General features: G+C 49.8%; 1 protein-coding gene across 1 annotated transcript in view; it reads left to right on the top strand.

The window, feature by feature from the left end:
- Positions 1-1,626: 1,626 nt before the first annotated feature.
- The window catches only part of LOC106592522 (ectonucleoside triphosphate diphosphohydrolase 1), a 216,389-nt gene continuing 191,524 nt past the window's right edge, over positions 1,627-26,491 (top strand). The window contains exon 1 of the mRNA XM_045687877.2: positions 1,627-1,855. Coding sequence (XP_045543833.2) covers positions 1,840-1,855 — 16 coding nt within the window. The 5' untranslated portion in view covers positions 1,627-1,839. The remainder of the gene's footprint in view (positions 1,856-26,491) is intronic.

Below are 26,491 nucleotides of genomic sequence, written 5' to 3'. Positions count from 1 at the left end.
AATATTTATTTGAATAAACAGGGTAAACTGTGCTATCATGTGATCCATGTTTTAAGTGTTAGAAGTATTATATATAATCATGTTTTAAGTGTTATAAGTATTATAAATAATCATGTCCCTGGGTGGGATCGAACCATTTCTCAAAATGGCAGAAAAGGTCATCAAAATGGTGCTACGGCTATACACGACTGGCCACCGCGTGTTAGTCTAATGTGATAACCACTACACTACAGAAACTGCTGCTTAAAGCAGGAGTAGAGGAGTAGAGGTTACAAAAATAAACAGAAAACATTCACCCACAAAACCCAAAGGAAAAACAGGCTGCCTAAGTATGACTCCCAATCAGCAACAACCATGAACAGCTGTTCCTGATTGGGAGCCATACCAGGCCGAAACAAAGCAATCCCAAACATAGAAAAACAGACATAGAATGCCCACCCAAAATCACACCCTGATCAAACCTAAATAGAGACATATAAAGGATCTCTCAGGTCAGGGTGTGACACTAACAATGTTCTCTCCTCTCTGTATCTCTGTCTCTCTTTCCCTCTCATCACCCCCACCCACCCTCTCTGTCTCAATCTTTCTGCCTCTCTCTCACTCTCTCTGACTGTCTCACTCTCTCCCACCATCTCTCTGTCTGTCTGTCTTCTTAACCCTTCCCCTTTTGTTATTAGTCAACCAGTCTGTGTGTTTGAGGAACTAAAAGAGCTGAATAATCACTTTCAGACTATCAAAATGAATAATTAGGAAACATTGAAGAAACACCAAAGAGAAAGGGTTAAAATATGATTATACAGTGAGGGAAAAAAGTATTTGATCCCCTGCTGATTTTGTACGTTTGCCCACTGACAAAGAAATAATCAGTCTATCATTTTAATGGTAGGTTTATTTGAACAGTGAGAGACAGAATAACAACAAAAAAATCCAGAAAAACGCATGTCAAAAATGTTATAAATTGATTTGCATTTTAATGGAGGGTAGAGAGGGGGAGGAGAGAAGAGAGAGGGGAGAGTGTTGAGAGGTTGGAGTGGGAGGAGAGAAGAGAGAGGGGGAGGGAAGAGAGAGGAGGATGAGGAGGAGGGAAGAGAGAGGAGGAGGAGGAGGGAAGAGAAAGGGGGAGTGTTGAGGTGAGATTGGAGTGGAAGGAGAGAAGAGAAGAGAGAGGTGAGGAGAAAAGAGAGAGGGGGGAGTGTTGAGGTGAGGTTGGAGTGGGAGGAGAGAAAAGAGAGGAGAGAGGGGAGGAGAGAAGAGAGAGGGGAGAGGGGAGGAGAGGAGGGAGTGCTGAGAGGTTGGAGTGGGAGGAGAGAAAAGAGAGGGGGAGGAGGGTAGAGAGAGGGGGGAGGGTAGAGAGAGGGGGAGGAGGGAAGAGAGAGGAGGGTAGAGAGAGGGGGGAGGGGAGGAGAGAAGAGAGAGGAGGGAGTGTTGAGAGGTTGGAGCGGGAGGAGAGAAAAGAGAGGGGGAGGAGGGTAGAGAGAGGGGGAGGAGGGAAGAGGGAGGAGAGAAGAGAGAGGGGGTAGAGAGAGGGGGAGGATGGTAGAGAGAGGAGGCTGGCAGCTTGTTCTAATAAAGAGCCTGTTGATAGATAGAGGTGCAGCGTAAGGGTGGAGGAGAGAGCAGTGTGTGTTAAAGAGAGCGAGGTAGGGAAGGAGGGGAGAGAAAGAGAGGAGAAGAGAGAGAGGAGAGAGGAAAGGAAGGAAGAAAGAAAGAGAGCAAAGAGAGCCGTTTGTGTCAGAGAGAAGAGGGGAGAGAGAGGGAGGGGGGAAGGTTATAGAGAGCAAGAGGGGAGAGGGAGAGAGAATAGAAAGACTATTATATCACTGCTAAGCGATACAGACCATGGCTGAACAGAGAGGTAGGATTACAGCTCTGCCTGACACACACACACACACCACTTCCTTTGGTGTGACATTACCGTGACAACGTTACAATTGATGCAGTAAAGGTCAATGGAACGCAGGACACTGTTCTAAATAGTCCCTGAATGTTCTAAATGGTCCCTGAATATTCTAAATAGTGTCTGAATGTTCTAAATGGTCCCTGAATGTTCTAAATAGTGTCTGAATGTTCTAAATACAGTCTGAATATTCTAAATAGTGTCTGAATGTTCTAAATAGTGTCTGACTGTTCTAAATAGTGTCTGAATGTTCTAAATAGTGTCTCAATGTTCTAAATAGTGTCTGAATGTTCTGAATGGTCCCTGAATGTTCTAAATAGTGTCTGAATGTTGTAAATAGTATCTGAATGTTCTAAATAGTGTCTGAATGTTCTAAATACAGTCGGAATATTCTAAATAGTGTCTGAATGTTCTAAATCATTGCAGAATGTTCTAAATAGTGTCTGAGTGTTCTACAGCAGGTGCCTGAGGGTTCTAATGAATGTAGAGTTAGGTTCAGTGTCTGGTTTTGTGTTAGGGTTAGGTGTTCTAAGGGGCTTCAGAGATTTGAGGATCGTTTTAGGTTAGTATGTGTGGTATGATGTCTGTCCTCCAAGCTCCCATAATGCTTTGCTTTCTCAAAGAGGAAGCCAACTTCCTGTTGCTGAGTCATGTCAGTCAGAGTGTCCTGTTTTAACAGGAAGTGACTAGATGAGAGACCATCTGTGAGGGTTGAGGTTAGTTTCTTTAGGTTCAGCATTCTTTTAATGTGGAGACTATATACAGGGGTACCGGTACAGAGTCAATGTGGAAGCTATATACAGAGGGTACCGGTACAGAGTCAATGTGGAGGCTATATACAGGGGGTACCGGTACAGAGTCAATGTGGAGGCTATATGCAGGAGGTACCGGTACAGAGTTAATGTGGAGACTATATACAGGGGGTACCGACCGACACAGAGTCAATGTGGAGGCTATATAAAGGGGGTACCGGTACAGAGTTAATGTGGAGACTATATACAGTGGGTACCGGTACAGAGTCAATGTGGAGGCTATATACAGGGGGTACTGGTACAGAGTCAATGTGGAGAATATATACAGGGGGAAACCGGTACAGAGTCAATGTGGAGGCTATATACAGGGGGTACCAGTACAGAGTCAATGTGGAGGCTATATACAGGGGGTACTGGTACTGAGTCAGTGTGGAGGCTATATACAGGGGGTACCGGTACAAAGTCAATGTGGAGGCTATATACAGGGGGTACCGGTACAGAGTTAATGTGGAGGCTATATACCGGGTATTACGGTACAGAGTCAATGTGGCGGCTATATGCAGGGTATTACGGTACAGAGTCAATGTGGAGGCTATATACAGGGGTACCGGTACAGAGTCAATGTGGAGGCTATATACCGGGTATTACGGTACAGAGTCAATGTGGAGGCTATATACAGGGTATTACGGTACAGAGTCAATTGGAGGCTATATACCGGGTATTACAGTACAGAGTCAATGTGGAGGCTATATACAGGGTATTACGGTACAGAGTCAATGTGGAGGCTATATACAGGGTGTTACGGTACAGAGTCATTGTGGCGGCTATATACCGGGGGGAACCGGTACAGAGTTAATGTGGAGGCTATATACAGGGTATTACGGTACAGAGTCAATGTGGAGGCTATATACAGGGTGTTACGGTACAGAGTGAATGTGGAGGCTATATATCGGGGGGGGGGGGGGGGGGGGTTATTGATACACCATCCACAGTGTATTTAATAACTTTATAGTCAATGTCTGCTTTTGATGATCATTCATAATTGGCATTGACATTTTCCCAATTTTATACCACCACATGCATTGTTGTTGTTGTCGGCTCTTAGCATGTATTTCGGCTAATTGAAAAGCTCCATCTTTGTTCGACTGAAGGACCTTACAGATAATTGTATGTTGTTGCACACCGAGTGAGTCCATGCAACTTATTACAGTAAGTGACTTGTTAAGCAAATGTTTATCCTGGACTTATTTAGGCTTGCCATAATGGAAGAGTTGAATACTTATTGACTAAAGACATTTCAGGTTTTCATTTTTAATTAATTTGAAGAAAATAATTAGAATTCTCCTTTGACATTATTAGTTTTTTTGTGTAGGTCAGTGACTAAATATATGAATCTAATCCATTTTAAATGCAGGCTGTAAAACAACAAAATGTGGAAAAAGTCAAGGGGTGTGAATACTTTCTGAAGGTACCCTAAAACATGCTAACTTCTCACCATTAGCATAACAGGGGAGGTTAGCATTTTATAGCATACCCCTAAAACATGCTAACCTCTCACCATTACCATAACAGGGGAGGTTAGCATTTTAAATCATACCCCCAAGACATGCTAACCTCTCACCATTAAAATAACAGGTGAGGTTAGCATTTTATATCATACCCTTAAAACATGCTAACCTCTCACCATGACAATAACAGGGTAGGTTAGCATTTTATATCAAACCCCTAAAACATGCTAACTTCTCACCATTACCATAACAGGGGATGTTAGCATTTAAAATCATACCCCTAAAACATGCTAACTTCTCATCATTACAATAACAGGGGAGGTTAGAATTTTATATCATACCCCTAAAACATGCTAACTTCTATCAGAACTACAGCAGGAAGACAGGCTAACCCACATGGGGTCCAAGGCTGACAGAACTACAGCAGGAAGACAGGCTAACCCACATGGGATCTAAGGCTGACAGAACTACAGCAGGAAGACAGGCTAACCCACATGGGGTCTAAGGCTGACAGAACTACAGCAGGAAGACAGGCTAACCCACATGGGATCTAAGGCTGACAGAACTACAGCAGGAAGACAAGCTAACCCACATGGGGTCTAAGGCTGATATACTGCAGGAAGACAGGCTAACCCACATGGGGTCTAAGGCTGATATACTGCAGGAAGACTGGCTAACCCACATGAGGTCTAAGGCTGATATACTGCAGGAAGACAGGCTAACCCACATGGGGTCTAAGGCTGATATACTGCAGGAAGACTGGCTAACCCACATGAGGTCTAAGGCTGATATACTGCAGGAAGACAGGCTAACCCACATGGGATCTAAGGCTGACAGAACTACAGCAGGAAGACAGGCTAACCCACATGGGGTCTAAGGCTGACAGAACTACAGCAGGAAGACAGGCTAACCCACATGGGGTCTAAGGCTGATATACTGCAGGAAGACAGGCTAACCCACATGGGGACTAAGGCTGACAGAAGTACAGCAGGAAGACAGGCTAACCCACATGGGGTATAAGGCTGATATACTGCAGGCAGACTGGCTAACCCACAGGAGGTCTAAGGCTGATATACTGCAGGAAGACAGGCTAACCCACATGGGGTCTAAGGCTGACAGAACTACAGCAGGAAGACAGGCTAACCCACATGGGGTCTAAGGCTGATATACTGCAGGAAGACAGGCTAACCCACATGGGGACTAAGGCTGACAGAAGTACAGCAGGAAGACAGGCTAACCCACATGGGGTATAAGGCTGATATACTGCAGGCAGACTGGCTAACCCACAGGAGGTCTAAGGCTGATATACTGCAGGAAGACAGGCTAACCCACATGGGATCTAAGGCACACAGAACTACAGCAGGAAGACAGGCTAACCCACATGGGGTCTAAGGCTGACAGAACTACAGCAGGAAGACAGGCTAACCCACATGGGATCTAAGGCTGACAGAACTACAGCAGGAAGACAGTCTAACCCACATGGGGTCTAAGGCTGATATAATGCAGGAAGACAGGCTAACCCACATGGGGTCTAAGGCTGATATACTGCAGGAAGACTGGCTAACCCACATGAGGTCTAAGGCTGATATACTGCAGGAAGACAGGCTAACCCACATGGGATCTAAGGCTGACAGAACTACAGCAGGAAGACAGGCTAACCCACATGGGGTCTAAGGCTGACAGAACTACAGCAGGAAGACAGGCTAACCCACATGGGGTCTAAGGCTGATATACTGCAGGAAGACAGGCTAACCCACATGGGGTCTAAGGCTGACAGAACTACAGCAGGAAGACAGGCTAACCCACATGGGGTCTAAGGCTGATATACTGCAGGAAGACAGGCTAACCCACATGGGGTCTAAGGCTGATATACTGCAGGAAGACAGGCTAACCCACATGGGGTCTAAGGCTGATATACTGCAGGAAGACAGGCTAACCCACATGGGGTCTAAGGCTGACAGAACTACAGCAGGAAGACAGGCTAACCCACATGGGATCTAAGGCTGATATACTGCAGGAAGACAGGCTAACCCACATGGGGTCTAAGGCTGACAGAACTACAGCAGGAAGACAGGCTAACCCACATGGGATCTAAGGCTGATATACTGCAGGAAGACAGGCTAAACCTCATGGGATCTAAGGCTGACAGATCTACAGCAGGAAGACAGGCTAACCCACATGGGGTCTAAGGCTGATATACTGCAGGAAGACAGGCTAACCCACATGGGGTTTAAGGCTGATATACTGCAGGAAGACTGGCTAACCCACATGAGGTCTAAGGCTGATATACTGCAGGAAGACAGGCTAACCCACATGGGATCTAAGGCTGACAGAACTACAGCAGGAAGACAGGCTAACCAACATGGGGTCTAAGGCTGACAGAACTACAGCAGGAAGACAGGCTAACCCACATGGGGTCTAAGGCTGACAGAACTACAGCAGGAAGACAGGCTAACCCACATGGGGTCTAAGGCTGACAGAACTACAGCAGGAAGACAGGCTAACCCACATGGGATCTAAGGCTGATATACTGCAGGAAGACTGGCTAACCCACATGGGGTCTAAGGCTGATATACTGCAGGAAGACAGGCTAACCCACATGGGGTCTAAGGCTGATATACTGCAGGAAGACTGGCTAACCCACATGAGGTCTAAGGCTGATATACTGCAGGAAGACAGGCTAACCCACATGGGATCTAAGGCTGACAGAACTTCAGCAGGAAGACAGGCTAACCCACATGGGGTCTAAGGCTGACAGAACTACAGCAGGAAGACAGGCTAACCCACATGGGGTCTAAGGCTGATATACTGCAGGAAGACAGGCTAACCCACATGGGGACTAAGGCTGACAGAAGTACAGCAGGAAGACAGGCTAACCCACATGGGGTATAAGGCTGATATACTGCAGGCAGACTAGCTAACCCACAGGAGGTCTAAGGCTGATATACTGCAGGAAGACAGGCTAACCCACATGGGGTCTAAGGCTGACAGAACTACAGCAGGAAGACAGGCTAACCCACATGGGATCTAAGGCTGACAGAACTACAGCAGGAAGACAGGCTAACCCACATGAGGTCTAAGGCTGACAGAACTACAGCAGGAAGACAGGCTAACCCACATGGGATCTAAGGCTGACAGAACTACAGCAGGAAGACAGTCTAACCCACATGGGGTCTAAGGCTGATATAATGCAGGAAGACAGGCTAACCCACATGGGGTCTAAGGCTGATATACTGCAGGAAGACTGGCTAACCCACATGAGGTCTACGGCTGATATACTGCAGGAAGACAGGCTAACCCACATGGGATCTAAGGCTGACAGAACTACAGCAGGAAGACAGGCTAACCCACATGGAGTCTAAGGCTGATGTACTGCAGATAGACAGGCTAACCCACATGGGGTCTAAGGCTGACATAACTACAGCAGGAAGACAGGCTAACCCACATGGGGTCTAAGGCTGATATACTGCAGGAAGACAGGCTAACCCACATGGGATCTAAGGCTGACAGAACTACAGCAGGAAGACAGGCTAACCCACATGGGGTCTAAGGCTGACAGAACTACAGCAGGAAGACAGGCTAACCCACATGGGGTCTAAGGCTGATATACTGCAGGAAGACAGGCTAACCCACATGGGGTCTAAGGCTGACAGAACTACAGCAGGAAGACAGGCTAACCCACATGGGGTCTAAGGCTGATATACTGCAAGAAGACTGGCTAACCCACAGGAGGTCTAAGGCTGATATACTGCAGGAAGACAGGCTAACCCACATGGGGTCTAAGGCTGATATACTGCAGGAAGACAGGCTAACCCACATGGGGTCTAACGCTGATATACTGCAGGGAGACAGGCTAACCCACATGGGGTCTAAGGCTGATATACTGCAGGAAGACAGGCTAACCCACATGGGGTCTAAGGCTGACAGAACTACAGCAGGAAGACAGGCTAACCCACATGGGATCTAAGGCTGATATACTGCAGGAAGACAGGCTAACCCACATGGGGTTTAAGGCTGATATACTGCAGGAAGACTGGCTAACCCACATGAGGTCTAAGGCTGATATACTGCAGGAAGACAGGCTAACCCACATGGGATCTAAGGCTGACAGAACTACAGCAGGAAGACAGGCTAACCCACATGGGGTCTAAGGCTGACAGAACTACAGCAGGAAGACAGGCTAACCCACATGGGGTCTAAGGCTGATATACTGCAGGAAGACAGGCTAACTCACATGGGGTCTAAGGCTGACAGAACTACAGCAGGAAGACAGGCTAACCCACATGGGGTCTAAGGCTGATATACTGCAAGAAGACTGGCTAACCCACAGGAGGTCTAAGGCTGATATACTGCAGGAAGACAGGCTAACCCACATGGGGTCTAAGGCTGATATACTGCAGGAAGACAGGCTAACCCACATGGGGTCTAAGGCTGATATACTGCAGGAAGACAGGCTAACCCACATGGGGTCTAAGGCTGACAGAACTACAGCAGGAAGACAGGCTAACCCACATGGGATCTAAGGCTGACATACTGCAGGAAGACAGGCTAACCCACATGGGATCTAAGGCTGACATACTGCACGAAGACAGGCTAACCCACATGGGGTCTAAGGCTGACAGAACTACAGCAGGAAGACAGGCTAACCCACATGGGATCTAAGGCTGATATACTGCAGGAAGACAGGCTAACCCTCATGGGATCTAAGGCTGACAGATCTACAGCAGGAAGACAGGCTAACCCACATGGGGTCTAAGGCTGACAGAACTACAGCAGGAAGACAGGCTAACCCACATGGGATCTAAGGCTGATATACTGCAGGAAGACAGGCTAACCCACATGGGGACTAAGGCTGACAGAATTACAGCAGGAAGACAGGCTAACCCACATGGGGTCTAAGGCTGACAGAACTACAGCAGGAAGACAGGCTAACCCACATGGGATCTAAGGCTGACAGAACTACAGCAGGAAGACAGGCTAACCCACATGGGGTCTAAGGCTGACAGAACTACAGCAGGAAGACAGGCTAACCCACATGGGGTCTAAGGCTGATATACTGCAGGAAGACAGGCTAACCCACATGGGGTCTAAGGCTGACAGAACTACAGCAGGAAGACAGGCTAACCCACATGGGGTCTAAGGCTGATATACTGCAAGAAGACTGGCTAACCCACAGGAGGTCTAAGGCTGATATACTGCAGGAAGACAGGCTAACCCACATGGGGTCTAAGGCTGATATACTGCAGGAAGACAGGCTAACCCACATGGGGTCTAAGGCTGATATACTGCAGGAAGACAGGCTAACCCACATGGGGTCTAAGGCTGATATACTGCAGGAAGACAGGCTAACCCACATGGGGTCTAAGGCTGACAGAACTACAGCAGGAAGACAGGCTAACCCACATGGGATCTAAGGCTGATATACTGCAGGAAGACAGGCTAACCCACATGGGGTCTAAGGCTGACAGAACTACAGCAGGAAGACAGGCTAACCCACATGGGATCTAAGGCTGATATACTGCAGGAAGACAGGCTAACCCTCATGGGATCTAAGGCTGACAGATCTACAGCAGGAAGACAGGCTAACCCACATGGGGTCTAAGGCTGATATACTGCAGGAAGACAGGCTAACCCACATGGGGTTTAAGGCTGATATACTGCAGGAAGACTGGCTAACCCACATGAGGTCTAAGGCTGATATACTGCAGGAAGACAGGCTAACCCACATGGGATCTAAGGCTGACAGAACTACAGCAGGAAGACAGGCTAACCCACATGGGGTCTAAGGCTGACAGAACTACACCAGGAAGACAGGCTAATCCACATGGGGTCTAAGGCTGACAGAACTACAGCAGGAAGACAGGCTAACCCACATGGGATCTAAGGCTGACAGAACTACAGCAGGAAGACAGGCTAACCCACATGGGGTCTAAGGCTGATATACTGCAGGAAGACAGGCTAACCCACATGGGGTCTAAGGCTGATATACTGCAGGAAGACTGGCTAACCCACATGAGGTCTAAGGCTGATATACTGCAGGAAGACAGGCTAACCCACATGGGATCTAAGGCTGACAGAACTACAGCAGGAAGACAGGCTAACCCACATGGGGTCTAAGGCTGACAGAACTACAGCAGGAAGACAGGCTAACCCACATGGGGTCTAAGGCTGATATACTGCAGGAAGACAGGCTAACCCACATGGGGACTAAGGCTGACAGAAGTACAGCAGGAAGACAGGCTAACCCACATGGGGTATAAGGCTGATATACTGCAGGCAGACTAGCTAACCCACAGGAGGTCTAAGGCTGATATACTGCAGGAAGACAGGCTAACCCACATGGGGTCTAAGGCTGACAGAACTACAGCAGGAAGACAGGCTAACCCACATGGGATCTAAGGCTGACAGAACTACAGCAGGAAGACAGGCTAACCCACATGAGGTCTAAGGCTGACAGAACTACAGCAGGAAGACAGGCTAACCCACATGGGATCTAAGGCTGACAGAACTACAGCAGGAAGACAGGCTAACCCACATGGGGTCTAAGGCTGACAGAACTACAGCAGGAAGACAGGCTAACCCACATGGGATCTAAGGCTGATATACTGCAGGAAGACAGGCTAACCCTCATGGGATCTAAGGCTGACAGATCTACAGCAGGAAGACAGGCTAACCCACATGGGGTCTAAGGCTGACAGAACTACAGCAGGAAGACAGGCTAACCCACATGGGATCTAAGGCTGATATACTGCAGGAAGACAGGCTAACCCACATGGGGACTAAGGCTGACAGAATTACAGCAGGAAGACAGGCTAACCCACATGGGGTCTAAGGCTGACAGAACTACAGCAGGAATACAGGCTAACCCACATGGGATCTAAGGCTGACAGAACTACAGCAGGAAGACAGGCTAACCCACATGGGGTCTAAGGCTGACAGAACTACAGCAGGAAGACAGGCTAACCCACATGGGGTCTAAGGCTGATATACTGCAGGAAGACAGGCTAACCCACATGGGGTCTAAGGCTGACAGAACTACAGCAGGAAGACATGCTAACCCACATGGGGTCTAAGGCTGATATACTGCAAGAAGACTGGCTAACCCACAGGAGGTCTAAGGCTGATATACTGCAGGAAGACAGGCTAACCCACATGGGGTCTAAGGCTGATATACTGCAGGAAGACAGGCTAACCCACATGGGGTCTAAGGCTGATATACTGCAGGAAGACAGGCTAACCCACATGGGGTCTAAGGCTGACAGAACTACAGCAGGAAGACAGGCTAACCCACATGGGGTCTAAGGCTGACAGAACTACAGCAGGAAGACAGGCTAACCCACATGGGGTCTAAGGCTGATATACTGCAGGAAGACAGGCTAACCCACATGGGGTCTAAGGCTGACAGAACTACAGCAGGAAGACAGGCTAACCCACATGGGGTCTAAGGCTGATATACTGCAAGAAGACTGGCTAACCCACAGGAGGTCTAAGGCTGATATACTGCAGGAAGACAGGCTAACCCACATGGGGTCTAAGGCTGATATACTGCAGGAAGACAGGCTAACCCACATTGGGTCTAAGGCTGACAGAACTACAGCAGGAAGACAGGCTAACCCACATGGGATCTAAGGCTGATATACTGCAGGAAGACAGGCTAACCCACATGGGGTTTAAGGCTGATATACTGCAGGAAGACTGGCTAACCCACATGAGGTCTAAGGCTGATATACTGCAGGAAGACAGGCTAACCCACATGGGATCTAAGGCTGACAGAACTACAGCAGGAAGACAGGCTAACCCACATGGGGTCTAAGGCTGACAGAACTACAGCAGGAAGACAGGCTAACCCACATGGGGTCTAAGGCTGATATACTGCAGGAAGACAGGCTAACTCACATGGGGTCTAAGGCTGACAGAACTACAGCAGGAAGACAGGCTAACCCACATGGGGTCTAAGGCTGATATACTGCAAGAAGACTGGCTAACCCACAGGAGGTCTAAGGCTGATATACTGCAGGAAGACAGGCTAACCCACATGGGGTCTAAGGCTGATATACTGCAGGAAGACAGGCTAACCCACATGGGGTCTAAGGCTGATATACTGCAGGAAGACAGGCTAACCCACATGGGGTCTAAGGCTGATATACTGCAGGAAGACAGGCTAACCCACATGGGGTCTAAGGCTGACAGAACTACAGCAGGAAGACAGGCTAACCCACATGGGGTCTAAGGCTGATATACTGCAAGAAGACTGGCTAACCCACAGGAGGTCTAAGGCTGATATACTGCAGGAAGACAGGCTAACCCACATGGGGTCTAAGGCTGATATACTGCAGGAAGACAGGCTAACCCACATGGGGTCTAAGGCTGATATACTGCAGGAAGACAGGCTAACCCACATGGGGTCTAAGGCTGATATACTGCAGGAAGACAGGCTAACCCACATGGGGTCTAAGGCTGACAGAACTACAGCAGGAAGACAGGCTAACCCACATGGGATCTAAGGCTGATATACTGCAGGAAGACAGGCTAACCCACATGGGGTCTAAGGCTGACAGAACTACAGCAGGAAGACAGGCTAACCCACATGGGATCTAAGGCTGACAGAACTACAGCAGGAAGAAAGGCTAACCCACATGGGGTCTAAGGCTGACATAACTACAGCAGGAAGACAGGCTAACCCACATGGGGTCTAATGCTGATATACTGCAGGAAGACAGGCTAACCCACATGGGATCTAAGGCTGACAGAACTACAGCAGGAAGACAGACTAACCCACATGGGGTCTAAGGCTGACAGAACTACAGCAGGAAGACAGGCTAACCCACATGGGGTCTAAGGCTGATATACTGCAGGAAGACAGGCTAACCCACATGGGGGCTAAGGCTGACAGAACTACAGCAGGAAGACAGGCTAACCCACATGGGGTCTAAGGCTGATATACTGCAAGAAGACTGGCTAACCCACAGGAGGTCTAAGGCTGATATACTGCAGGAAGACAGGCTAACCCACATGGGGTCTAAGGCTGATATACTGCAGGAAGACAGGCTAACCCACATGGGGTCTAAGGCTGATATACTGCAGGAAGACAGGCTAACCCACATGGGGTCTAAGGCTGATATACTGCAGGAAGACAGGCTAACCCACATGGGGTCTAAGGCTGACAGAACTACAGCAGGAAGACAGGCTAACCCACATGGGATCTAAGGCTGACATACTGCAGGAAGACAGGCTAACCCACATGGGGTCTAAGGCTGACAGAACTACAGCAGGAAGACAGGCTAACCCACATGGGATCTAAGGCTGATATACTGCAGGAAGACAGGCTAACCCTCATGGGATCTAAGGCTGACAGATCTACAGCAGGAAGACAGGCTAACCCACATGGGGTCTAAGGCTGACAGAACTACAGCAGGAAGACAGGCTAACCCACATGGGATCTAAGGCTGATATACTGCAGGAAGACAGGCTAACCCACATGGGGACTAAGGCTGACAGAATTACAGCAGGAAGACAGGCTAACCCACATGGGGTCTAAGGCTGACAGAACTACAGCAGGAAGACAGGCTAACCCACATGGGATCTAAGGCTGACAGAACTACAGCAGGAAGACAGGCTAACCCACATGGGGTCTAAGGCTGATATACTGCAGGAAGACAGGCTAACCCACATGGGGTCTAAGGCTGACAGAACTACAGCAGGAAGACAGGCTAACCCACATGGGGTCTAAGGCTGACAGAACTACAGCAGGAAGACAGGCTAACCCACATGGGGTCTAAGGCTGATATACTGCAGGAAGACAGGCTAACCCACATGGGGTCTAAGGCTGACATAACTACAGCAGGAAGACAGGCTAACCCACATGGGGTCTAAGGCTGATATACTGCAGGAAGACAGGCTAACCCACATGGGGTCTAAGGCTGACATAACTACAGCAGGAAGACAGGCTAACCCACATGGGGTCTAAGGCTGATATACTGCAGGAAGACAGGCTAACCCACATGGGGTCTAAGGCTGATATACTGCAGGAAGACAGGCTAACCCACATGGGGTCTAAGGCTGACAGAACTACAGCAGGAAGACAGGCTAACCCACATGGGATCTAAGGCTGATATACTGCAGGAAGACAGGCTAACCCACATGGGGTCTAAGGCTGACAGAACTACAGCAGGAAGACAGGCTAACCCACATGGGATCTAAGGCTGACAGAACTACAGCAGGAAGAAAGGCTAACCCACATGGGGTCTAAGGCTGACATAACTACAGCAGGAAGACAGGCTAACCCACATGGGGTCTAAGGCTGATATACTGCAGGAAGACAGGCTAACCCACATGGGATCTAAGGCTGACAGAACTACAGCAGGAAGACAGACTAACCCACATGGGGTCTAAGGCTGACAGAACTACAGCAGGAAGACAGGCTAACCCACATGGGGTCTAAGGCTGATATACTGCAGGAAGACAGGCTAACCCACATGGGGGCTAAGGCTGACAGAACTACAGCAGGAAGACAGGCTAACCCACATGGGGTCTAAGGCTGATATACTGCAAGAAGACTGGCTAACCCACAGGAGGTCTAAGGCTGATATACTGCAGGAAGACAGGCTAACCCACATGGGGTCTAAGGCTGATATACTGCAGGAAGACAGGCTAACCCACATGGGGTCTAAGGCTGATATACTGCAGGAAGACAGGCTAACCCACATGGGGTCTAAGGCTGATATACTGCAGGAAGACAGGCTAACCCACATGGGGTCTAAGGCTGACAGAACTACAGCAGGAAGACAGGCTAACCCACATGGGATCTAAGGCTGACATACTGCAGGAAGACAGGCTAACCCACATGGGGTCTAAGGCTGACAGAACTACAGCAGGAAGACAGGCTAACCCACATGGGATCTAAGGCTGATATACTGCAGGAAGACAGGCTAACCCTCATGGGATCTAAGGCTGACAGATCTACAGCAGGAAGACAGGCTAACCCACATGGGGTCTAAGGCTGACAGAACTACAGCAGGAAGACAGGCTAACCCACATGGGATCTAAGGCTGATATACTGCAGGAAGACAGGCTAACCCACATGGGGACTAAGGCTGACAGAATTACAGCAGGAAGACAGGCTAACCCACATGGGGTCTAAGGCTGACAGAACTACAGCAGGAAGACAGGCTAACCCACATGGGATCTAAGGCTGACAGAACTACAGCAGGAAGACAGGCTAACCCACATGGGGTCTAAGGCTGATATACTGCAGGAAGACAGGCTAACCCACATGGGGTCTAAGGCTGACAGAACTACAGCAGGAAGACAGGCTAACCCACATGGGGTCTAAGGCTGACAGAACTACAGCAGGAAGACAGGCTAACCCACATGGGGTCTAAGGCTGATATACTGCAGGAAGACAGGCTAACCCACATGGGGTCTAAGGCTGACATAACTACAGCAGGAAGACAGGCTAACCCACATGGGGTCTAAGGCTGATATACTGCAGGAAGACAGGCTAACCCACATGGGGTCTAAGGCTGACATAACTACAGCAGGAAGACAGGCTAACCCACATGGGGTCTAAGGCTGATATACTGCAGGAAGACAGGCTAACCCACATGGGATCTAAGGCTGACAGAACTACAGCAGGAAGACAGGCTAACCCACGTGGGGTCTAAGGCTGACAGAACTACAGCAGGAAGACAGGCTAACCCACATGGGGTCTAAGGCTGATATACTGCAGGAAGACAGGCTAACCCACATGGGGTCTAAGGCTGACAGAACTACAGCAGGAAGACAGGCTAACCCACATGGGGTCTAAGGCTGATATACTGCAAGAAGACTGGCTAACCCACAGGAGGTCTAAGGCTGATATACTGCAGGAAGACAGGCTAACCCACATGGGGTCTAAGGCTGATATACTGCAGGAAGACAGGCTAACCCACATGGGGTCTAAGGCTGATATACTGCAGGGAGACAGGCTAACCCACATGGGGTCTAAGGCTGATATACTGCAGGAAGACAGGCTAACCCACATGGGGTCTAAGGCTGACAGAACTACAGCAGGAAGACAGGCTAACCCACATGGGATCTAAGACTGATATACTGCAGGAAGACAGGCTAACCCACATGGGGTTTAAGGCTGATATACTGCAGGAAGACTGGCTAACCCACATGAGGTCTAAGGCTGATATACTGCAGGAAGACAGGCTAACCCACATGGGATCTAAGGCTGACAGAACTACAGCAGGAAGACAGGCTAACCCACATGGGGTCTAAGGCTGACAGAACTACAGCAGGAAGACAGGCTAACCCACATGGGGTCTAAGGCTGATATACTGCAGGAAGACAGGCTAACTCACATGGGGTCTAAGGCTGACAGAACTACAGCAGGAAGACAGGCTAACCCACATGGGGTCTAAGGCTGATATACTGCAGGAAGACAGGCTAATCCTCATGGGATCTAAGGCTGACAGAACTACAGCAGGAAGACAGGCTAACCCACATGGGGTCTAAGGCTGACAGAACTACAGCAGGAAGACAGGCTAACCCACATGGGATCTAAGGCTGATATACTGCAGGAAGACAGGCTAACCCACATGGGGTCTAAGGCTGATATACTGCAGGAAGACAGGCTAACCCACATGGGGTCTAAGGCTGACAGAACTACAGCAGGAAGACAGGCTAACCCACATGGGGTCTAAGGCTGACAGAACTACAGCAGGAAGACAGGCTAACCCACATGGGGTCTAAGGCTGATATACTGCAGGAAGACAGGCTAACCCACATGGGGTCTAAGGCTGACATAACTACAGCAGGAAGACAGGCTAACCCACATGGGGTCTAAGGCTGATATACTGCAGGAAGACAGGCTAACCCACATGGGATCTAAGGCTGACAGAACTACAGCAGGAAGACAGACTAACCCACATGGGGTCTAAGGCTGACAGAACTACAGCAGGAAGACAGGCTAACCCACATGGGGTCTAAGGCTGACATACTGCAGGAAGACAGGCTAACCCACATGGGGGCTAAGGCTGACAGAACTACAGCAGGAAGACAGGCTAACCCACATGGGGTCTAAGGCTGATATACTGCAAGAAGACTGGCTAACCCACAGGAGGTCTAAGGCTGATATACTGCAGGAAGACAGGCTAACCCACATGGGGTCTAAGGCTGATATACTGCAGGAAGACAGGCTAACCCACATGGGGTCTAAGGCTGATATACTGCGGGAAGACAGGCTAACCCACATGGGGTCTAAGGCTGATATACTGCAGGAAGACAGGCTAACCCACATGGGGTCTAAGGCTGACAGAACTACAGCAGGAAGACAGGCTAACCCACATGGGATCTAAGGCTGACATACTGCAGGAAGACAGGCTAACCCACATGGGGTCTAAGGCTGACAGAACTACAGCAGGAAGACAGGCTAACCCACATGGGATCTAAGGCTGATATACTGCAGGAAGACAGGCTAACCCTCATGGGATCTAAGGCTGACAGATCTACAGCAGGAAGACAGGCTAACCCACATGGGGTCTAAGGCTGACAGAACTACAGCAGGAAGACAGGCTAACCCACATGGGATCTAAGGCTGATATACTGCAGGAAGACAGGCTAACCCACATGGGGACTAAGGCTGACAGAATTACAGCAGGAAGACAGGCTAACCCACATGGGGTCTAAGGCTGACAGAACTACAGCAGGAAGACAGGCTAACCCACATGGGATCTAAGGCTGACAGAACTACAGCAGGAAGACAGGCTAACCCACATGGGGTCTAAGGCTGATATACTGCAGGAAGACAGGCTAACCCACATGGGGTCTAAGGCTGACAGAACTACAGCAGGAAGACAGGCTAACCCACATGGGGTCTAAGGCTGACAGAACTACAGCAGGAAGACAGGCTAACCCACATGGGGTCTAAGGCTGATATACTGCAGGAAGACAGGCTAACCCACATGGGGTCTAAGGCTGACATAACTACAGCAGGAAGACAGGCTAACCCACATGGGGTCTAAGGCTGATATACTGCAGGAAGACAGGCTAACCCACATGGGGTCTAAGGCTGACATAACTACAGCAGGAAGACAGGCTAACCCACATGGGGTCTAAGGCTGATATACTGCAGGAAGACAGGCTAACCCACATGGGATCTAAGGCTGACAGAACTACAGCAGGAAGACAGGCTAACCCACGTGGGGTCTAAGGCTGACAGAACTACAGCAGGAAGACAGGCTAACCCACATGGGGTCTAAGGCTGATATACTGCAGGAAGACAGGCTAACCCACATGGGGTCTAAGGCTGACAGAACTACAGCAGGAAGACAGGCTAACCCACATGGGGTCTAAGGCTGATATACTGCAAGAAGACTGGCTAACCCACAGGAGGTCTAAGGCTGATATACTGCAGGAAGACAGGCTAACCCACATGGGGTCTAAGGCTGATATACTGCAGGAAGACAGGCTAACCCACATGGGGTCTAAGGCTGATATACTGCAGGGAGACAGGCTAACCCACATGGGGTCTAAGGCTGATATACTGCAGGAAGACAGGCTAACCCACATGGGGTCTAAGGCTGACAGAACTACAGCAGGAAGACAGGCTAACCCACATGGGATCTAAGACTGATATACTGCAGGAAGACAGGCTAACCCACATGGGGTTTAAGGCTGATATACTGCAGGAAGACTGGCTAACCCACATGAGGTCTAAGGCTGATATACTGCAGGAAGACAGGCTAACCCACATGGGATCTAAGGCTGACAGAACTACAGCAGGAAGACAGGCTAACCCACATGGGGTCTAAGGCTGACAGAACTACAGCAGGAAGACAGGCTAACCCACATGGGGTCTAAGGCTGATATACTGCAGGAAGACAGGCTAACTCACATGGGGTCTAAGGCTGACAGAACTACAGCAGGAAGACAGGCTAACCCACATGGGGTCTAAGGCTGATATACTGCAGGAAGACAGGCTAACCCTCATGGGATCTAAGGCTGACAGAACTACAGCAGGAAGACAGGCTAACCCACATGGGGTCTAAGGCTGACAGAACTACAGCAGGAAGACAGGCTAACCCACATGGGATCTAAGGCTGATATACTGCAGGAAGACAGGCTAACCGACATGGGCACTAAGGCTGACAGAATTACAGCAGGAAGACAGGCTAACCCACATGGGGTCTAAGGCTGACAGAACTACAGCAGGAAGACAGGCTAACCCACATGGGATCTAAGGCTGACAGAACTACAGCAGGAAGACAGGCTAACCCACATGGGGTCTAAGGCTGATATACTGCAGGAAGACAGGCTAACCCACATGGGGTCTAAGGCTGACAGAACTACAGCAGGAAGACAGGCTAACCCACATGGGGTCTAAGGCTGACAGAACTACAGCAGGAAGACAGGCTAACCCACATGGGGTCTAAGGCTGATATACTGCAGGAAGACAGGCTAACCCACATGGGGTCTAAGGCTGACATAACTACAGCAGGAAGACAGGCTAACCCACATGGGGTCTAAGGCTGATATACTGCAGGAAGACAGGCTAACCCACATGGGATCTAAGGCTGACAGAACTACAGCAGGAAGACAGACTAACCCACATGGGGTCTAAGGCTGACAGAACTACAGCAGGAAGACAGGCTAACCCACATGGGGTCTAAGGCTGATATACTGCAGGAAGACAGGCTAACCCACATGGGGTCTAAGGCTGACAGAACTACAGCAGGAAGACAGGCTAACCCACATGGGGTCTAAGGCTGATATTCTGCAAGAAGACTGGCTAACCCACAGGAGGTCTAAGGCTGATATACTGCAGGAAGACAGGCTAACCCACATGGGGTCTAAGGCTGATATACTGCAGGAAGACAGGCTAACCCACATGGGGTCTAAGGCTGATATACTGCAGGAAGACAGGCTAACCCACATGGGGTCTAAGGCTGATATACTGCAGGAAGACAGGCTAACCCACATGGGGTCTAAGGCTGATATACTGCAGGAAGACAGGCTAACCCACATGGGGTCTAAGGCTGACAGAACTACAGCAGGAAGACAGGCTAACCCACATGGGGTCTAAGGCTGATATACTGCAAGAAGACTGGCTAACCCACAGGAGGTCTAAGGCTGATATACTGCAGGAAGACAGGCTAACCCACATGGGGTCTAAGGCTGATATACTGCAGGAAGACAGTCTAACCCACATGGGGTCTAAGGCTGATATACTGCAGGAAGACAGGCTAACCCACATGGGGTCTAAGGCTGATATACTGCAGGAAGACAGGCTAACCCACATGGGGTCTAAGGCTGACAGAACTACAGCAGGAAGACAGGCTAACCCACATGGGATCTAAGGCTGACATACTGCAGGAACACAGGCTAACCCACATGGGGTCTAAGGCTGACAGAACTACAGCAGGAAGACAGGCTAACCCACATGGGATCTAAGGCTGATATACTGCAGGAAGACAGGCTAACCCTCATGGGATCTAAGGCTGACAGATCTACAGCAGGAAGACAGGCTAACCCACATGGGGTCTAAGGCTGACAGAACTACAGCAGGAAGACAGGCTAACCCACATGGGATCTAAGGCTGATATACTGCAGGAAGACAGGCTAACCCACATGGGGACTAAGGCTGACAGAATTACAGCAGGAAGACAGGCTAACCCACATGGGGTCTAAGGCTGACAGAACTACAGCAGGAAGACAGGCTAACCCACATGGGATCTAAGGCTGACAGAACTACAGCAGGAAGACAGGCTAACCCACATGGGGTCTAAGGCTGATATACTGCAGGAAGACAGGCTAACCCACATGGGGTCTAAGGCTGACAGAACTACAGCAGGAAGACAGGCTAACCCACATGGGATCTAAGGCTGACAGAACTACAGCAGGAAGACAGGCTAACCCACATGGGGTCTAAGGCTGATATACTGCAGGAAGACAGGCTAACCCACATGGGGTCTAAGGCTGACAGAACTACAGCAGGAAGACAGGCTAACCCACATGGGGTCTAAGGCTGACAGAACTACAGCAGGAAGACAGGCTAACCCACATGGGGTCTAAGGCTGATATACTGCAGGAAGACAGGCTAACCCACATGGGGTCTAAGGCTGACATAACTACAGCAGGAAGACAGGCTAACCCACATGGGGTCTAAGGCTGATATACTGCAGGAAGACAGGCTAACCCACATGGGATCTAAGGCTGACAGAACTACAGCAGGAAGACAGACTAACCCACATGGGGTCTAAGGCTGACAGAACTACAGCAGGAAGACAGGCTAACCCACATGGGGTCTAAGGCTGATATACTGCAGGAAGACAGGCTAACCCACATGGGGTCTAAGGCTGACAGAACTACAGCAGGAAGACAGGCTAACCCACATGGGGTCTAAGGCTGATATTCTGCAAGAAGACTGGCTAACCCACAGGAGGTCTAAGGCTGATATACTGCAGGAAGACAGGCTAACCCACATGGGGTCTAAGGCTGATATACTGCAGGAAGACAGGCTAACCCACATGGGGTCTAAGGCTGATATACTGCAGGAAGACAGGCTAACCCACATGGGGTCTAAGGCTGATATACTGCAGGAAGACAGGCTAACCCACATGGGGTCTAAGGCTGATATACTGCAGGAAGACAGGCTAACCCACATGGGGTCTAAGGCTGACAGAACTACAGCAGGAAGACAGGCTAACCCACATGGGGTCTAAGGCTGATATACTGCAAGAAGACTGGCTAACCCACAGGAGGTCTAAGGCTGATATACTGCAGGAAGACAGGCTAACCCACATGGGGTCTAAGGCTGATATACTGCAGGAAGACAGTCTAACCCACATGGGGTCTAAGGCTGATATACTGCAGGAAGACAGGCTAACCCACATGGGGTCTAAGGCTGATATACTGCAGGAAGACAGGCTAACCCACATGGGGTCTAAGGCTGACAGAACTACAGCAGGAAGACAGGCTAACCCACATGGGATCTAAGGCTGACATACTGCAGGAACACAGGCTAACCCACATGGGGTCTAAGGCTGACAGAACTACAGCAGGAAGACAGGCTAACCCACATGGGATCTAAGGCTGATATACTGCAGGAAGACAGGCTAACCCTCATGGGATCTAAGGCTGACAGATCTACAGCAGGAAGACAGGCTAACCCACATGGGGTCTAAGGCTGACAGAACTACAGCAGGAAGACAGGCTAACCCACATGGGATCTAAGGCTGATATACTGCAGGAAGACAGGCTAACCCACATGGGGACTAAGGCTGACAGAATTACAGCAGGAAGACAGGCTAACCCACATGGGGTCTAAGGCTGACAGAACTACAGCAGGAAGACAGGCTAACCCACATGGGATCTAAGGCTGACAGAACTACAGCAGGAAGACAGGCTAACCCACATGGGGTCTAAGGCTGATATACTGCAGGAAGACAGGCTAACCCACATGGGGTCTAAGGCTGACAGAACTACAGCAGGAAGACAGGCTAACCCACATGGGGTCTAAGGCTGATATACTGCAAGAAGACTGGCTAACCCACAGGAGGTCTAAGGCTGATATACTGCAGGAAGACAGGCTAACCCACATGGGGTAAAAGGCTGATATACTGCAGGAAGACAGGCTAACCCACATGGGGTCTAAGGCTGATATACTGCAGGGAGACAGGCTAACCCACATGGGGTCTAAGGCTGATATACTGCAGGAAGACAGGCTAACCCACATGGGGTCTAAGGCTGACAGAACTACAGCAGGAAGACAGGCTAACCCACATGGGATCTAAGGCTGATATACTGCAGGAAGACAGGCTAACCCACATGGGGTTTAAGGCTGATATACTGCAGGAAGACTGGCTAACCCACATGAGGTCTAAGGCTGATATACTGCAGGAAGACAGGCTAACCCACATGGGATCTAAGGCTGACAGAACTACAGCAGGAAGACAGGCTAACCCACATGGGGTCTAAGGCTGACAGAACTACAGCAGGAAGACAGGCTAACCCACATGGGGTCTAAGGCTGATATACTGCAGGAAGACAGGCTAACTCACATGGGGTCTAAGGCTGACAGAACTACAGCAGGAAGACAGGCTAACCCACATGGGGTCTAAGGCTGATATACTGCAGGAAGACAGGCTAACCCTCATGGGATCTAAGGCTGACAGATCTACAGCAGGAAGACAGGCTAACCCACATGGGGTCTAAGGCTGACAGAACTACAGCAGGAAGACAGGCTAACCCACATGGGATCTAAGGCTGATATACTGCAGGAAGACAGGCTAACCCACATGGGGACTAAGGCTGACAGAATTACAGCAGGAAGACAGGCTAACCCACATGGGGTCTAAGGCTGACAGAACTACAGCAGGAAGACAGGCTAACCCACATGGGGTCTAAGGCTGACAGAACTACAGCAGGAAGACAGGCTAACCCACATGGGGTCTAAGGCTGATATACTGCAGGAAGACAGGCTAACCCACATGGGGTCTAAGGCTGACATAACTACAGCAGGAAGACAGGCTAACCCACATGGGGTCTAAGGCTGATATACTGCAGGAAGACAGGCTAACCCACATGGGATCTAAGGCTGACAGAACTACAGCAGGAAGACAGGCTAACCCACGTGGGGTCTAAGGCTGACAGAACTACAGCAGGAAGACAGGCTAACCCACATGGGGTCTAAGGCTGATATACTGCAGGAAGACAGGCTAACCCACATGGGGTCTAAGGCTGACAGAACTACAGCAGGAAGACAGGCTAACCCACATGGGGTCTAAGGCTGATATACTGCAAGAAGACTGGCTAACCCACAGGAGGTCTAAGGCTGATATACTGCAGGAAGACAGGCTAACCCACATGGGGTCTAAGGCTGATATACTGCAGGAAGACAGGCTAACCCACATGGGGTCTAAGGCTGATATACTGCAGGGAGACAGGCTAACCCACATGGGGTCTAAGGCTGATATACTGCAGGAAGACAGGCTAACCCACATGGGGTCTAAGGCTGACAGAACTACAGCAGGAAGACAGGCTAACCCACATGGGATCTAAGGCTGATATACTGCAGGAAGACAGGCTAACCCACATGGGGTTTAAGGCTGATATACTGCAGGAAGACTGGCTAACCCACATGAGGTCTAAGGCTGATATACTGCAGGAAGACAGGCTAACCCACATGGGATCTAAGGCTGACAGAACTACAGCAGGAAGACAGGCTAACCCACATGGGGTCTAAGGCTGACAGAACTACAGCAGGAAGACAGGCTAACCCACATGGGATCTAAGGCTGACAGAACTACAGCAGGAAGACAGGCTAACCCACATGGGGTCTAAGGCTGACAGAACTACAGCAGGAAGACAGGCTAACCCACATGGGGTCTAAGGCTGATATACTGCAGGAAGACAGGCTAACTCACATGGGGTCTAAGGCTGACAGAACTACAGCAGGAAGACAGGCTAACCCACATGGGGTCTAAGGCTGATATACTGCAGGAAGACAGGCTAACCCTCATGGGATCTAAGGCTGACAGATCTACAGCAGGAAGACAGGCTAACCCACATGGGGTCTAAGGCTGACAGAACTACAGCAGGAAGACAGGCTAACCCACATGGGATCTAAGGCTGATATACTGCAGGAAGACAGGCTAACCCACATGGGGACTAAGGCTGACAGAATTACAGCAGGAAGACAGGCTAACCCACATGGGGTCTAAGGCTGACAGAACTACAGCAGGAAGACAGGCTAACCCACATGGGGTCTAAGGCTGACAGAACTACAGCAGGAAGACAGGCTAACCCACATGGGGTCTAAGGCTGATATACTGCAGGAAGACAGGCTAACCCACATGGGGTCTAAGGCTGACATAACTACAGCAGGAAGACAGGCTAACCCACATGGGGTCTAAGGCTGATATACTGCAGGAAGACAGGCTAACCCACATGGGATCTAAGGCTGACAGAACTACAGCAGGAAGACAGGCTAACCCACGTGGGGTCTAAGGCTGACAGAACTACAGCAGGAAGACAGGCTAACCCACATGGGGTCTAAGGCTGATATACTGCAGGAAGACAGGCTAACCCACATGGGGTCTAAGGCTGACAGAACTACAGCAGGAAGACAGGCTAACCCACATGGGGTCTAAGGCTGATATACTGCAAGAAGACTGGCTAACCCACAGGAGGTCTAAGGCTGATATACTGCAGGAAGACAGGCTAACCCACATGGGGTCTAAGGCTGATATACTGCAGGAAGACAGGCTAACCCACATGGGGTCTAAGGCTGATATACTGCAGGGAGACAGGCTAACCCACATGGGGTCTAAGGCTGATATACTGCAGGAAGACAGGCTAACCCACATGGGGTCTAAGGCTGACAGAACTACAGCAGGAAGACAGGCTAACCCACATGGGATCTAAGGCTGATATACTGCAGGAAGACAGGCTAACCCACATGGGGTTTAAGGCTGATATACTGCAGGAAGACTGGCTAACCCACATGAGGTCTAAGGCTGATATACTGCAGGAAGACAGGCTAACCCACATGGGATCTAAGGCTGACAGAACTACAGCAGGAAGACAGGCTAACCCACATGGGGTCTAAGGCTGACAGAACTACAGCAGGAAGACAGGCTAACCCACATGGGATCTAAGGCTGATATACTGCAGGAAGACAGGCTAACCCACATGGGGTTTAAGGCTGATATACTGCAGGAAGACTGGCTAACCCACATGAGGTCTAAGGCTGATATACTGCAGGAAGACAGGCTAACCCACATGGGATCTAAGGCTGACAGAACTACAGCAGGAAGACAGGCTAACCCACATGGGGTCTAAGGCTGACAGAACTACAGCAGGAAGACAGGCTAACCCACATGGGGTCTAAGGCTGATATACTGCAGGAAGACAGGCTAACTCACATGGGGTCAAAAGCTGACAGAACTACAGCAGGAAGACAGGCTAACCCACATGGGGTCTAAGGCTGATATACTGCAGGAAGACAGGCTAACCCTCATGGGATCTAAGGCTGACAGATCTACAGCAGGAAGACAGGCTAACCCACATGGGGTCTAAGGCTGACAGAACTACAGCAGGAAGACAGGCTAACCCACATGGGATCTAAGGCTGATATACTGGAGGAAGACAGGCTAACCCACATGGGAACTAAGGCTGACAGAATTACAGCAGGAAGACAGGCTAACCCACATGGGATCTAAGGCTGACAGAACTACAGCAGGAAGACAGGCTAACCCACATGGGGTCTAAGGCTAATATACTGCAGGAAGACAGGCTAACCCACATGGGGTCTAAGGCTGACAGAACTACAGCAGGAAGACAGGCTA

This window comes from Salmo salar, chromosome 01 (assembly GCF_965601325.2).
Source record: "Salmo salar chromosome 01, fSalSal1, whole genome shotgun sequence".
NCBI lineage: Eukaryota > Metazoa > Chordata > Actinopteri > Salmoniformes > Salmonidae > Salmo > Salmo salar.
Note: the sequence above shows the minus strand (reverse complement) of the source record. Positions and strands in the feature narration are given on the sequence as shown.